The 17,069-nt window shown below is 38.5% G+C and overlaps 1 protein-coding gene across 2 annotated transcripts in view; it reads right to left on the bottom strand.

The window, feature by feature from the left end:
* Vcl (vinculin) overlaps positions 1-17,069 on the bottom strand; it is a 115,714-nt gene that overhangs the window by 63,458 nt on the left and 35,187 nt on the right. For both annotated transcript variants that reach the window (XM_013025628.1, XM_013025629.1), the window contains exon 2: positions 14,303-14,373. In XM_013025628.1, the coding sequence (XP_012881082.1) occupies positions 14,303-14,373 (71 nt within the window). The remainder of the gene's footprint in view (positions 1-14,302; positions 14,374-17,069) is intronic.

Genomic DNA, 17,069 nt, shown 5'->3' with positions numbered 1-17,069 from the left:
CACATAAGCAAAAAGAAAAAAAGCCGGAAGTGGTGCTGTGGCTCAAGTGGTAGAGCGCTAGCCTTGAGCTGAAAAGCTGAGGGACAGTGCCCATGCCCAGAGTTCAGGCCCCACAACCGGACCCAGGGCCTCATGCATGCAAGGCAAGCGCTCTACCACTGAGCCACCTTCCCAACCCCTTGTTGAATTAATTTTTGAAGTAAGGAGACTGGGTCTGTGCTTCCCCTAGATAACTGGCCCTTGATTTCCCCTGATTGTTTTCCTAGATGGTTTGCTTTTATTTAACACTTCTATTAGGCTTAAGTGTCCTCAACTGTCAGGTTTAATTCCTCACACCTTATGTAGTTTTGGCCTATATAAACTTTGTGCTAACTGCATTTGCTGCTGTTGGTCTTTGTGACAAGAAAACACCAGCAGTCCTCTGGCTCTCCAATAACGACTCATAATTTGGCCTCTTAGTGGTGGCTTCTCTGTTTCTCCCAACTGAGTTTCCTTACAACATTTTCACCTCACAGAGGCAAATCCTGACAAAATTACGGCAAGCAAACATATCATCATAGAACTCCAGTACTACATCTATTAGCAAGGACCCAGTTACTATGGAAGTTTTTCAGTTCAAAAAAAAAATGCTAGGAATAATCATTATGGAGAAAGGAAACAAAAAAAAAAACCTCAAATGGAAAAAGTTGGGAGGAATCAAATTGATTTTCCACTAATGGTTCCCTTGTGTGGTAAAATGATAGGGCCAGAACAGACACTGCACCATTTTTTTCTGCAATAAAACATCTGATCTGTACATTAAAATTTAATAGCATTCATAAAAGCCAAACAAATCCCACTATGACTAACCAGCAAGTAGAAACAGGAAGGAGTCCATCTTGTCTGTGGAAAATGTGATTTTATTTAAACATTCAAGTTGCCTATTCTTAAAGTGATTACTTTAAAATAGAAATCAGAATTTTAGGTAATAACTAAGGATAAGATCAAAATTTTTCTTAAATCATAATATGCCTTGACTATATACAATGATATCAACTTAGATACTTCATTTCAATCAACTAGTACAGGTCAGGCTTCCTCTACTTTTGAGTCTTCAACCTCAAGTAACAGAAAATTCTTATGCTTCAGATTAAATGATCAATAATGACAGCCTCATGGAATCATAAATATGCTCAGTCTTTACTTATAATCCATTCTTTCCACAATTACCACTTGATATAACTTGAAACAATGTAAGAGGTATTCCTCAACTCTAGGTAATTTTAATTATAATTAATCAAGAGATTTACCCTTAAGCTGATTTTTTAGTGGGATAGTGAGGATCAAACCACAGCCTTGTGCATGCTAGACAAGTACTCTACCATTGTGCTGTTCTTGTATTCACAAAATCTAAGTTCTTTTTCTCATCATCGCTCACCTCTCCCTTCCTTGTCTCCTTCTCCTCTGCCCCCCCCCACATACAGATGCATATATAAGTGTGGTTCGAATATGGAAAAAAGTATACTATCACAAACTATAGGTACTCCCCAACTCTGAAGCCAATCTCTGTCCATTTCTGTAAGAATCAGCCATCATATCCCACTCACTGGTTTAGCCTCAGAAAGGAAGAAGATTCAGTCAAAACAATATAAAAGAGCCAGACAGTGATGGCTCATACCTATAATCCTAGCTACTCAGGAGTCTGAGATCTGAGAATTGGGGTTTGAGGCTAGCCCAGGCAGACATATCCCCCCCCCAACTCTTTATCACCAATTAATCAGCAAAAAGCAGGAACTAGAAGCATGGCTCTACTACTAGAAAGCTAGATGTGAGCAAAAATGACAAGAGGCCCTGAGTTCAAGACCCAGTACTACCACAAAATAAATTATACATATAGATAATATACATATATATTATGAGATAGTTTAATGAGTCTATTGAGACATATTTTGATCCACAATTTAAAACAGAAACTTTGAACAAGTTAAATCATGTCAGGGAGGGGTGGGGAAAACACATCCTGTATTAAATTTATTGTTTTAATAAAAGCATAAAAGTAAAAATTGACCTTAGTATAGACACTTAGGTTATAAATACTTTCACTCACACATAGACTCTTTCTCTTTCTCTTCTTCTGTCTCTGTCTGTCTCTTTGTTTCTCTCTGTCTCTCTCTGTCTCTGTCTGCCTGTCTGTCTGTCTGTCTGTCTCTCTCTGCTCTGTTTTCTAAAGACTGAAGTACTATGGAGCAAACACCTAAAACTATGATTTCATGGACTTCAGAGTCCCCTAATGCACCAAAAAAAAAAAAAAAACAGGTATTTACATCTGCTTGGAGAAAGACTACAAACATAGCACCAACAGCACTGGAGGAAAAGGAAACAGGTGTGAGGAAGGACATTAAGGGACAAATAGCTCATCAGTAAGGCCTTCTCCACCGTGGCCACTGAACCCAGCACCTCCCTCACTGCTATTTTCTTCCTTTCTTCCTTTCTTTTTTTGGGTCTGGTCGTGGGGCCTGAACTCTGGGCCTGGGCGCTATACCTCACTCTTCAGCTCAAGGCTAGCGCTCTACCTCTTGAGCCACAGCCCCACGTCCGGTTTTTTTTCTTTTTGCTTATGTGGTGCTGAGGAATCAAACCCAGGGGCTCATGCATGCAAGGCAAGTGCTCTGCCACTGAGCCACCTTCCCAGCGCCCCTCACTGCTATTTTCAACCTACCTGGAACTGGCATAATTATTTGGCAAATAGAATTAATCATTAGAGCTATTTTATTTTGTCTGATTACGTTTTGTTTTTCTGAGATTAGGTCTCATTATGTAGCTTAGGCTGACGTGGAGCTCTCCAGCCTCTTGCCTCAGCCTCTCAAGTACTGGGTCTACTCTTCAATTTCTTCCTCTTTATCCTCCTCCTCTTCTTTATCGTGATTCTGAAGATAAAGCTTAGAGCTTTACCAGTGTGCTACATCCCTAGCTCCCCTTGTGTTCTTTTTTTTTTCTTTTTCATATATATATATATACATATATATGTATGTATGTAAAAATAATGTGCAGAGGGGTTACAGTTACTTGAGTAGAGTCATGAGTACATTTCCTTTGATTTTCCCCTACCATCATTTCTCTCCCCACCTCCCCAATTCCTCCCCCCCACCATTGTAAAGTTCATTTTCAACATAGTGTCCTGTATATCTCATCATCACAATGGGTCAACCTGCATCCCCATTTAAGCATTCCACTATACCCCATCCCCTCCCCAAATTACAAAAATATACATACAAGATTCAGAACACCAGAATCAAATACAAAAACAGGGGTTATATCACGGGGGAAGAACTTACAAAAGAAACAAAAGAATCACCTAGTGCATTATAAGTACATTAAAAACAATAGCAAGAAAGAAAAAAATTCTTGTGTCCCTGTCTTGGGGTACATTTTGGTTAACTTCATCTCATATGGTCATATGTGCATAGCCTTTGACCTTCTCTGCTTGTCATAGACAGGCACTAGTTATTGCAAACAAGGGAAACCATGGGACCTATGTTTCTTTGGGCCTGGCTTACTTCACTTAATATAATTTTTTCCAAGTCTTTCCATTTCCTAACAAATGGGGCAATGTCATTCTTTCTGATGGAGGCATAGAATTCCATTGTGTTCATATATATATCACATTTTCTTGATCCATTCATCTACTGAGGGGCATCTGGGTTGGTTCCCTATCTTAGCTATAGTGAATAATGCTGAGATAAACATAGTTGTGCTGGTAGCTTTGGTATGACCTTGTTTGTGATCGTTTGGGTAAATGCCCAAAAGTGGGATTGCTGGGTCATAGGGGAGCTCTATGTGGAGTCTTTTGAGGAACCTCCATAGTGCTTTCCAAAGTGGTTGAACAAGTTTACACTCCTACCAACAATGAAGTAGGGTTCCCTTTTGGCCACATCCCCTCTAGCATCTGTTGTTACTAGATTTCTTGATTATAGCCATTCTAACTGGGGTGAGATAGAATCTCAACGTTGTCTTGATTTGCATTTCTTTTATGGCTAGAGAAGTTGAACATTTCTTCATGTGTCTATTGGCCAGTCTTATTTCCTCTTCAGAGAATTCTCTTTAAGGCTTTAGCCCACTTACTAATCAGGCAGTTGTGTCTGAGGATTTGTTGTTGGGGAATTTATTTTTTTGAGTTCTAAGTATATTTTAGATATGAGACCGTTGTCCGTTGTGTGGCTAGTGAAGATCTTCTCCCAGTCCCTGGGCTTTCTACTGATCTTGCTAAGCTATGTTGTTTGCCTTGCAGAAGCTCTGCAGTTTCATGCAATCCCATTTGTCCAACCTTTCTTTGATTTGTTGTTTCTGGGTCTCTACTAAGAAAATTTCGGGCTGTGTCAAGGAGCCCTAGATATCAAACAGGATTCATTTCAGGGATGCAAAGCTGGTTCAATATACACAAATCAATTAATATAAATCATCACATCAGCAAGAGCAAGGATAAGAACTACATGATTATCTCCATAGATGCAGAAAAAGCATTTGATAAGATCCAACACCCCTTTTATGATGAAAGCTCTGGAAAAACTAGGAATCCATGGAACATTGCTCAATATAATAAAGGCAGTGTATGACAAGCCTACACGAGCATTATACTTAATGGTGAAAAATTAAAGGCATTTCCTCTAAATTCAGGAACAAGACAAGGATGTCCACTTTCTCCACTCCTCTTCAACCTAGTATTAGAGTGTCTAGGTAGGGCAATAAGATGCAGACATAAAGGGGATCCAAATTGGGAAAGAAGAAATAAAACTCTCCCTTTTTGCAGATGACACGATTTTGTATTTAAAGAACCCCATGGACTCCACTTCCAAGTTACTTGAGCTGATCAGAAACTTTGGCAAAGTAGCAGGATATTAAATTAACCCTCAGAAATCAATGGCTTTCCTCTATGCCAATAACAAGAGTACAGCTGAAATCGGGAAAACAACCTCTTTTGTAATAGCCCCACGAAAAATAAAACTTAACAAAACAGGTGAAGGACCTCTATGACGAAAACTTTAAAAACCTGAAAAAGGAAATTAAAGTAGAGCTAAGCAAGTGGAAAAACCTCCCATGCTCCTGGATTGGGAGGATTAACATCATGAAGATGGCAATACTGTCAAAGGCTACCTACAAATTCAATGCGATACCTATCAACACCCAACCTCATTCTTCAATGAAATAGAAGAAGCAATCCAAAAATTCATATGGAACAATAAAAGACCCCGAATAGTGAAAACAATCCTTAGAAAAAAGAACAGCACTGAAGGAATATCAATTCCAAATTTCAAACTCTACTATCAAGCCATAGTAATCAAAACAGCTAGGTACTGGCACAAGAACAGACCTGAGGACCAATGGAATAGGACTGAAGAGCCAGAAATGAACCCACAGACCTATAGCCACCTAATCTTTGACAAGGAAGCTAAAGAAATAGAATGGAAGAAAAACAACCTTTTCAGTAAATGGTGCTGGCAAAAATTGGTTAAACACTTGTAGAAAACTAAATCCGTACATATCACCCTGCACCAGAATCAACTCCAAATGGATCAAAGACCTTGAAATAAAAGCATACTCCCTTGTGCTCTTCTTAATCCTTGAGATCTTCCTTTCCTTTCTACTTGAGTAGGGTCTTTCAGAGATCAGGAAAGGCCCAGATCACCGCCAATGAAGAAACACTGAGATTGAAGTGTGGGTGTGGCACCAGTGATAGCTTGCTTGGCTAGCAATTGCAAAGTTACCACTTCAAGACCTCAATATGAAAAGAAAAAAAGGGAGAGAAGGGAAGGAGAAAGGAAGAGAAGGGAGAAGAGAGGAGGGGCAAGGGTAGGAAGGAGACACTGAGAGTCATAAAAAGATGTGATATGTTTAGATGCTTACATTTAATCCTTTTGATTATGTGATAAATATTTTCTTAAATTTTAAGACATTCTTTTTTTGTGTGTGACTGCATACACTTGAAGATTATACTGCAGTCTAAGGCCTTCATGATATAAGGTCTGAGTAAAAAGCTTTTCCTTGATATCAGAGTCTACGTCAGCTAAAGGTTATGTGAAAATGAGTATTAAATCTTAAAAAACTCTTCCTTGACTAGGTATGTAAGTTTTAAACTGTTGACCCAATGAATGATATTTCAGGAAATAGAAACCGAAGTTCAGCTATTCTAGTACCCCTTAGATACAAAGTATCATCTGTCTAATCCCTCCTCAGAGCTTTTTGCATACATACAAAAATAAATATGAACATAGCAACACTCAGGGAGAGGTATGAATATCAAATTTCCTTTTAATTACAAGCTATTTGGTACAATTTTTTAAACTTAAAAACAGCAGAAAAACTCCTGTGGTATCTCAGTAATAACTCATATGCTTTGTATTTGGAGTTGCCATTGTGAAAGGTCAAGGACCCTCAGCCATTGGTCATCTGAGTGAAGGTCCAGGGCATAGTTACAGTGTTTAATGGGAGTAGGGAACACAGGGTACAATGACATGCTTTAATCTAATTCAAGTAGCAAGTGCACACTGCACCAACTCACCCTATCACGGTGCATGATAAAGCAAAAACATGCTGTTCCAGCCCTGTGTTCCCAGCTAGATGATCTTACAGACCTTACCTACAAAGTATCCCCTTCCCTGTCCCAATTTCTTTAAAATGTAGCAGTGCAGAGTGACCTTCTTATTCTTAGCAAGGCCAGTGACAATACAAGACACTGCATGTGAACACACAAAACAAAAATTGTAAAAGCAATGCTACATCTTAGATGGTAGAATACAATTTACATGTTTTTCATGTCAGTTATACCTCATTAGAACTGAGAAGAAAAAAAATTTGAAACACTGTGAGTCATACTGAAAACAATTAAAACCCCTTAAGGGTAACACCAAACCCTTCTTTGCTAGAACATGTACATTAAGATAACAAAAGCTAAACTATATGTGCATTCATATACACATGCTCCATATTCCTCATAAAGTACATCTGTATTAATTCCTTTTGTGGGAAGCACTTAAGGAAAGTGTAAATTGTTATCATCTAAGGGTGGAACAGAGTACTGGCTGAAGGATGGGGGAAACAGTACACTTTCTTTTGGAAAGTCACATTGTAGCAAAAACACACTGGGAAAGCCATGAGCTCACCAATGGCCATGTCCTGCCACTTACCTAGACCTTGACTGAGTCAAAGGTCATCAAACCTTAGTCTTTCCAGCTATAAAATGGGTTTAAATGGGTTGTATTTAAAACTGGTGTTCTCAGAACTGCATGAGAAAATGAAAATATATATGCACCATGCTCAATAATCAGCATCCAATTGAGTTCTTAAAAATCATATGGGTTTTATTTGCCTCTTAATAATGGAAACATAATATCACATGTTTGAACTTTTAAATTTAGGGCCTCAAACTTGATAAGCATGCCCAACAACCTGAGCCACACCTATAGCCATGTAAGTTTAAAGAGCACTTTTTGTTTCTCAATCTTGAAGGGTATAGAAAGTAAACCAAAAGGGGCTGGGAAGGTGGCTCAGTGGTAGAGCGCTTGCCTTGCATGCCTGAGGCCCTGGGTTCGATTCCTCAGCACCACATAAGCAGAAAAAGCCGGAAGTGGCACTATGGCTCAAGTGGTAGAGCGCTAGCCTTGAGCTGAAGAGCCAAGGGACAGCACCCAGGCCCAGAGTTCAGGCCCCCACAACCGGCAAAAGAAAAAAAAAAAAGAAAGTAAACCAAAAGTTTAATCTCTGTGAAGCTGTTTAGAACTCCTGGGCAAATGAGTAAAATGAATCCACTCATTATTGAAAGACTCCAAACTTCACAAATCATTTTGTTTTCAGCAAGTCAGTGCAGAACAGTAGCACACAACTAAGTTTAATGTATTGAGTCCAAAGGTGATCTATTTAAAGTTTGAGTACTTGTTCAAGGTCAAAACTGCAGCGAGACAGCTGGCAGATGTGAATGATTATCTCAGAAAAATTTGGTCATCCATGACAAAGGTCAAAAATCCCTTATAATAGCAATGGAAAGGATCACAAAGCAGTTTAAAAACTGAAATGTTAGACGAGCACTGGTGGCTCATGCCTGTAATCCTAGCTACTCAGGAGGCTGAGATCTGAGGATGGCACTTCAAAGCCAGCCCGGGCAGGAAACTCCATGAGTCTCTTTTTGTTGGTGGTGGTGGTCGTGGGGCTTGAACTCTGGGCCTGGGTGCTGTCCCTCAGCTCTTCAGCTCAAGGCGAGTGCTCTACCACTTGAGCTACAGCGCCACTTCCGGTTTTCTGGTGGTTTATTGGAGATAGGAGTCTCACGGTCTCTCTTGCCCGGGCTGGCTTTGAACCACGATCCTCAGATCTCAGCCTCCTGAGTAGCTAGAATTACAGGCGTGAGCCACCAGCGCCCAGCCTCCGTGAGTCTCTTATCTCCAATAAACCACTAGAAAAAACCGGAAGTGGCGTTGTGGTTCAAGCAGTAGAGCGCTCGCCTTGAGCTGAAGAGCTGAGGGACAGCGCCCAGGCCCAGAGTTCAAGCCCCACGACCAAAAAAAAACCAAAATACCTGAAATGTTAGAAACACACATTAGCCCCAGACAATCAAAGGAAACTAAATGGTATGATTAAAGCATTAATTCTTAACTTAAAAAAAAAAAAGAAAGATAATTCTGGTCACTTTCACCTACAAGTGTGTTTAAAAGTACAAATTATATCACAAATTGGTTTGAGTGATAGTGATCTAAAAACTTGACACTAATGCTTCAGGCCAAAGAAATCTAAATTAAGTATAAGCATACTTAATCTCTTTAAAATTCTTCTTTGTACCTCAATACAAATTGTGTTAAAAAAAAAAAACCTTTCAAGCAGCTATCATAATTGTACTTAACTAATTAGCTTAAGGGTTACAGCACGGCAATTCTCCAAGAACATGATTAATGGCAAACATATGGCACTAGGGCATCCTTTTACATAGTATTTTTGGAACATTCATTCATTCGATAGGCCTAGACATTACAAGAAGTTTCAAAAATAATCCAGGCTGGGGAGTCAATTTTAGTTTTGATGATTCAGAGGAGCAGCACTGAGGCAGAACATGATAACAATTCACAGTTCTAAGTGCAAGTGTCATTTCCCTGCCAACAACAGGAGTTTATATCACAAGACCACCACAGAAGTGACACCTTTTAATGCATTTAGATATAGCACACTCTTGGATAAGAACCAAGAACTGCCTTCCTCATTCATGTCTGCTCCATTACAGGAATTACAATGCTATTCTACTGAATACTACAAAAGCAATCTTTCCAAAGCAAATAAAGTGAAATGCCATGAACATATTTCACCAATAAGGAATAATCTGAAGCAAATTTACACAAACCAGAAAATGAATCTAGGAAGCATGACATGTACCTTATTCTCCTTATTACAAGACTAGCATCTATTATCAATTCTCTACAAATTTTCTGAAAAACCACTGACAAAGCTCTCAAGACTTTCATCACTTGACCAAAACTCTCCCCATTGAGCTTTGTTACCCTACCATGATGGCGACCCTCCTCACAGACCTTATGAGTTACTTACAGGATTCCTATTACAGTGAGAACTCGCCTTCTCTGCATCCCTTTTATAAAATAAACCTTCATTGCAGCTCTTGAACCTGAAACTCCTTCAAATATTTTTAAATATCTCTAGTAGATTCCACCTTTGTGTCTCCATGATACATAGAAAAATAAAACATATAAAAGTAAACACAATAAAAAGCAAAAATAATATATTCTACTTTAATGAGAGGTTTGGGTTTGTTGGGTTTTTTTTTTTAATGGTAAGCAGAAACAAGAGGGACAGATCTGACTTTGAATATTCTCAATATTTTTTTCAGTCATGGGGCTTGAAGTCTAGGCCTGAGCACTGTCTCTGAGTTCTTCAGCTCAAGGTGAGTGCTCTACCTCTTAAGCCACTTGGAGATAAGAGTCTCACAGACTTTCCTGCCAGGGCTGGCTTTGAACCACGATCCTTAGATCTCAGCCTCCTGAGTAGCTAGAATACAGGTGTGAGCCACCGGTGCCTGGCTTAAATTTTTTTTAACCCTGCCTACTGCCACCTACAGGTCAGTTTCTTTCTTTTTTTTAAGTATTAGTAAACTTCAGTACTTTATTAATAAAAAAAAAACACTACTAATGAAAGACTTTGATACATCCCACAAGTGATCATTCATTGTACACTGGTGAAGCTGCAATATACTATGCAACACTGAGCATGCTAGACAAACAGAAGTCAATCAATAAATGCTTAATTAAGTAATGACTGTGTCTAGACTAACAGTCAACCAATTATATGTAAGTATGAATTACTACTACAGCTGGCTAATGATGACAATAATGATGAGTGATAATGATACAAAATACTAATATGGAACACAGGAGCTGACCCTGCTGCTGGCAGTTTGTTAAGGGAATAAATGACTTCCAGTGGGGCAAGTCTAACCAAAAGCTTCATAAAACATCATTGCTGCTATTTTATGTATAGTGTGTGACTATCAGGGAAGTTTCCATAGCAATCATGCAATTGTATGCCTCTCACATAACAGTGTGGCTTCCAATTGCAATCTTGGGCAAACAGTAAATTATTAATTTTATCTGCCAATACAGTCACAAAGCACCCATGAAAAAGTGTTCATGTGACAATGCAAATCTCATTCAAAATTAAAGTGGTTCTTTACAATCCCTTCAGCGCTGGAAGTCCCTTATGGAAGAATTCAAATACAAGTTGAATAGCCTTTATCTAAAATGCTTGGAGATTTTTTTATTTTGAATTTTCAAATTAGGGATGCTCTATCTATACATCACTTCTCATATTAAACCCACTTTCCAATATGCCTTTAACTACAGTCACACAAATAGTTCATGATTCTAACAATATCATATCCTCCCAGAGAAATTCATTAAATATATATCACATGTTCATGTCAGAATTACACACAGGCCAATAATCATGGTTTTCTCTAGCCTTGCCATGCTAATGTTTTTAGGAGACTGATCCACTAATAAATTTCTAAAACTTATTTTCTTGCTTAGGGCTGCTAAGCAGTTACTATTTAGAAATCCTGTAAAAGTTAAGACTACAGAGGAAGCTTAGATCAGTCATGCCCTGGAAACTTCTAAACATCAACCAAACAGCCCAAAAGAATGTCCTACTCAACAATTCCAAGGATGTCATTAATTGCTTCCATCTGTTTCCCTCTCTGTCCCCTCCCCATTCAAGACAAGGCATCTAGTATTTTCTGCTTCAGTTAGAAAAGTCAGAAAACATAAAGAACCATCCAGCTTCACATTGTGGAGTTATTTATTCGTCTCCAAATTTGGTTGACAACCACAGTCATATTGTTGTTTATACTAGAGGCTAAAGTAAAGTTTCAGATGTGGCTAATTAGGTGACATAGTTTTAAAATAAACTTCCCAGTAAATTTTTCAGATGGTCCTAATACATTGTTCCTCCCCAAATCCCCATAGAGACCAATGGTTTCATCCATGATGACCCTTACATAAACCAACTGTCACTGAAAGTTATACAGTAGTGATTTCTTCATTCCGCCTGTCATTCCTTCCACATTTATTGGTTAAAATACTCCTCATCAGCTAGGGATTACTCAAGTACTCTGAAATAAAGTTTATATAGCAAAGCCAGCCAAATTCTTCCTCTTAAATTACTAATTTGGTGCCCCAGTAACCAAGTTTGGGTTTTTAAGTAATATAATTTGGAAATACAAGGAAGCCTGTGAGAACACAGTATATTTCAAAGATTTATCTGTAGAAATGAGTAGAAATGAATTTACAGACAAAAATCTATTTCTTATCAAATGATCTTTGTACATTAGGCTGTAAGGGCCGAAGGAAATTTTTTGAAAGATCATAAAGCCCAACTGCCTCCCTGATATTGAAAATCCCTACTGTCTCATGCTCTGTACCTTCCAGGTTAAGGACAACCTGAAACACGCTTGGGCTGAGCTTTTACTTGTCCATTGTTTTTTTGGAAACAGGGTCTCCTCATGTTTCCCAGGCTGTCTTGAATTTCTAGGCTCAAGAGACTCTCCTGGGGCTGGGAAGGTGGCTCAATGGTAGAGTGCTTGCCTTGCAGGTTCCATTCCTCAGCATCACATAAGCAGAAAAGGCTGGAAGTCATGACTCAAGTGGTAGAGTGCTAGCCTTGAGCTGAAGAGCTCAGGGACAGAGCCCAGGCCCAGAGTTCAGGCCCCATGATGGACAGAAAAAAAAAAGATCCTCTTGCATTAGCCTTCCAAGCAGCTGAGAATACAGTCCTAGTGCACCTGGCTTAAAGATATGTTTTTAATTTAAGATAAATGCAAGTTTAATAACACTTAACTGACAGATACATAAACTAAGTAGATTTGTACTGTTTAAAGCTGGAAGAAACCTTGGAGGTCATCAGTATAATGAAGGTAAGACAAAAGAAGATACATAATAGGCTTCACAAAAACAAAAGTAAAAAAAAAAATGCTTTTAGCCAGGCTCATACCTGTAATCCTAACTACTCAGGAGGCTGAGATCTAAAGATCGCCGTTCAAAGCCAGATAAGCAGGAAAGTCCGTGAGATTCTATTTTTTTTTTCATGAGATTCTTATCTCCGAATTAACTGCCAAAAAACCAGAAATGGTGCTGTGGCTCTAAGTAGTACAGTGCTAGCTTTGATCAAAAATGCTCAGGGACGGGCTGGGAAGATGGCTCAGTGGTAGAGCGCTTGCCTTGCATGCCTGAGGCCCTGGGTTCGATTCCTCAGCACCACATAAGCAAAAGGAAAAAAGCCAGAAGGGGCTCTGTGGCTCAAGTGGTAGAGCGCTAGCCTTGAGCTGAAGAGCTGAGGGACAGCACCCAGGCCCAGAGTTCAGGCCCCACAACCGGACCCAAAAAAAAAAAAAAAAGCTCAGGGACAGCACCCATGCCCTGAGTTCAAGCCTCATGACCAACCAAAAAAAAAAAAAAAAAAGTGCTTCCATTACCTTATTCCCATATACAAAAAGCACACCTAGTTCAGTAGAAGTACTCACTCAAGTATTTTAGAAATAAATGTTTATATCTGCATCTATGCAATAAAAATAAGAAAACAAGGAGGATAAAAATATATGAACACCTGTAATCCTACTCAAGAGGCTGAGATCAGAGGATATCAGTACAAAGTCCAAAAGAACAAAAGCAAAAAGGTTTGAGGCTGTGGTTCAAATTGTTTGCCTAGCAGACAAGGCCAAACTCCAATACTGCCAAAAAATTAATTAAAATAAAATAAAAATTAAGGTGAAATTCATATAAGACTTAGACATTCAAAGTGAAAAATTATTGTTCCTTTTTATGATTTATAGTCAATAATTTATGTGTATACAATGATTATTTTCTTCCATTTTACATAGATCAGAGGGGTCATCATGAGCAAAGTTGATACAAATATTTTAGTACGCATGTGTGAAGAGCGAGCATCTCTAAATAATATTCTTAGGAATAAAACTATCTTCTAGCTAGGTGCTGGTGGCTCACACCTGTAATCCTAGCTACTCAGGAGGCTGAGATCTGGGATCACGGTTCAAAGCCAGCCCCGGCAGGAAAGTCCATGAGACTCTTATCTCCAAGAAACCACTAGAAAACCGGAAGTGGCGCTGTAGCTCAAGCAGCTAAAGAGCTGAGGGATAGCGACCAAGCCCAGAGTTCAAACCCCACAACCAACCAAAATAAAAAAAAAAAAAAAAAACCTGTCTTCTTTACCAATACAAAGCTATTTTCCAAAATGGTTTTACCAGTTTGCATTCCCAGCAATTGTAGTTCCACTTGCTTGTTTCACATCCTTACAAATTGCCGGCTGCATCACAATAATAACTTGCAGTTCCCTGATAACTAATGAGAAGTGTACTTTCTTGTGTGTTTATTGGACACTGGATTTCCTGTCTTTTGAAGTGTCTATTCAAATCTTTGTTTATTTGTTTTTAATAGTATCCTTGTTTATTTATTTTTAATAGTCTTACCTCATCTTTACTGGCTTCTATAAGTTCTACTTCTACTTCTTTTATTTGGGGGGGGGGTGTGGGAGAGGGTCTCTTGTTTTACCCTTTACGTTTCCTTAGGACTTGCTTAATATGTCCAATACCAAAAAAATAAAATCAACATAGTAAGAAAAATATGTACTGAAAGTTGACCATTTCAACTGTAAACTTAAGTTTTATATTAAAGAAAAAAAACAGAAGCTATCATGGAATCAGCTATTTTTTTCTTTCTACCACTAGAATTATTCTGTTTAACAATAGACTATTTAAATTACTCACTTAATAAATGCCGGTGGCATATCTCTCTTCAAAATCTGATCCTCGGTGGTCTGAACAGTCTCTTTTCCAACCTGTAAGAGGATATTCAAAATCCATATGCAAATTCTCAGACTTATATAACTACTAATTAAGCATATTGAAACATACCTTTAAAAAAATCTATCATTGAAGTTCTAGATTCAAAGGAAATTTTTGGATTTTTTTAAATTCTTAAGACTGCTTCCATAACATGCTCCCACAAAACACTTGTATAACAATATAGACTACAAATACAACGCTAGGTTACACTTTTTTAGAGTAATTTGAAGGCATCACTGAGAACAGTGAGAGACAGCAAGATATAGTGGTGCATGCCTATAATCCCAGCACTCACTCAGAAGGCTGAGACAGGGGGATCAAAACTTCAAGGCCAGCTGGGCACCAGTGGCTCCCACCCATAATCCTAGCTGCTCAGGAGGTTAAGATCTGAGGATTGTGGGTCAAAGCCAGCGAGACTCTTATCTCCAATTAACCACCAGAAAATCACAAGTGGCGCTGTGGCTCAAGTGGTAGAACACTAGCCTTGAGCTGAAAAGCTTGGGGACAGCACCCAGACATAGAGTTCAAGACCCATGAACAACCGCCCCCCCACAAAAAAAATTCAATGTCACCTTGGATTTCACTGAGAGACTCTGTCTTAAATTAAAAAAAAGAAAGAAAATGGCATGGGGCGGGGGCAGGGAGAAAGGAGAAGAAGGGGAGGAAAGAGGAAGTAATAGAGACTATATATAATTTTTTTGCAAATTTTTTATTGTAATTACATAATTTCACAAATTTCACAGTATTGTGGGATAGTGATGCTTAAAGTCACAGACACATTCTAACCTTCATGGGGCAAATTGTCTATAAGAATATATATGTATAATTTTTGTAATTAAAAACTGCTGCCAGTTGCTGGTGGCTCATGTCTGTAATCCTAGCTACTCAAGAGGCTGAGATCTGAGAATCCCAGTTCAAAGCCAGCCCTGGAAGGAAAGTCTGTGAGACTCTTATCTCCAATAAACCACCAGAAAACCAGAAGAGGCATTGTGGCTGAAGAGCTGAGGGACAGTGCCCAGGCCCAGAGTTCAAGCCCCACAACCAACAAAAAAAAAAAAAAACCTACTATATCTCTAAAATGCTACCTGAAGCACAGGAATTGAGTTAGGTAGACTAAAAAAAGAAAAAGAAAAAGTTAACTGGGCTTGAGAAAAACATTCAAATTAATTATGACTGACCCTAGAAATAAAATATGAAAATCTGCAACTTCACTAGTAACCCAGGAAATTGAAATTAGAACATGTCATCCTATGTTATTGAGCAATTTAAAAAACATAATATATAATGCAGAATACAACAATGAAATAGCTTTATACCCTGTAGGTGGTAATGTAAACGGATACATGTTCTTTGGAAAATCATCTGTATGAGGAAATAGAAAATGTCATAATTCCTTTTGGGGGGGGTGGTCATGGGGCCTGAGTTCTGGGCATGGTCACTGTCCCCTCAGCTCTTCAGCTCAAGGCTAGCGCTCTACCACTTGAGCCACAGCACCATTTCCAGCTTTTTTTCCTTTTGCTTATGTGGTGCTGAGGAATCGAACCCAGGGCCTCAGGCATGCAAGGCAAGTGCTCTACCACTGAGCCACCTTCCCAGCCCCAAAATGTCATAATTTTTAAAATCCACTTTTGAGAATACATTCTATAAGTAATAATGCCAAATGTGAATAACAATATTCACAAAAGTACTCACTATAGTATTAGTCACAGTGGTGAAAATGTTTTTGAAATGCTAATATTCACAAAAGTACTCACTATAATATTAGTCACAGTGGTGAAAATGTTTTTGAAATGCTAATATTATAATATTTGTAATTTAGGGCTGGAGATGTAGCTTAATGGTAGAATGCTTGTCTAGCAAACACAAAGTCCTGGGTGTAATTCCTAGATACCAATTAAAACATAGATATTAACATCTAATTCTTATAATTTAAAAAAAAAATCTTAAAATGTTATTCAAAATTACATAGGTACGATTATTTCCTACTTAAAATTTAAAAAATTAGGGCTGAATGTGGCTGAGTGGTAGATTGCTTGCCTAGCATGCATGAAGCCCACGGTTCAATTTCTTAGTACCGCATAAACAGAAAAAGCCGGAAGTGGCATTGTGGCTCCAGTGATAAGTACTAACCTTGAGCAAATAAAGGCCAGGGACAGTGCCCAGGCCCTGAGTTCATGCCCCAGGACCAGGGGGTGGGAGGGGGGATAATTACCTGTCATTTTTTTTACTTTCAAAATAGTAATAGTCAATGTACACATTATCCTGCCCATGTAATTGTAACCCCTCTGTACAGTATCTTCACAAATAAAATAAAATTAAAAAAAATAGTAATAGTCAACTTTTTTTTTTTTTGGTTGGTCCAGGGGCTTGAAGTCCGGGTTTGGGCACCATCCCAGAGCTTCTTTTACTCTACCACTTGAGGCACAGCACCACTTCCAGATTTTTTTTAAGTAGTTTATTAGAGATAAGATTATGTGAGCCAAAAAATAAAATACCTAGGAATTAACTTAACCAAAGAAGTGAAGGACCTCTATGATGAAAACTTTAAAAACTTGAAAAAGGAAATCAAAACACAACTTAGAAAATGGGAAAAACTCCCATGCTCCTGGATTGGAAAGATTAACATCGTGAAAATGGCAATACTTCCCAAGGCTATCTACAAATTCAATGCAATACCTATCAACACCCA

Source organism: Dipodomys ordii, unplaced genomic scaffold (genome assembly GCF_000151885.1).
Source record: "Dipodomys ordii isolate 6190 unplaced genomic scaffold, Dord_2.0 Scaffold86, whole genome shotgun sequence".
In the NCBI taxonomy this organism is placed as follows: domain Eukaryota; kingdom Metazoa; phylum Chordata; class Mammalia; order Rodentia; family Heteromyidae; genus Dipodomys; species Dipodomys ordii.
This window is presented reverse-complemented; position numbering and strand designations above follow the sequence as displayed.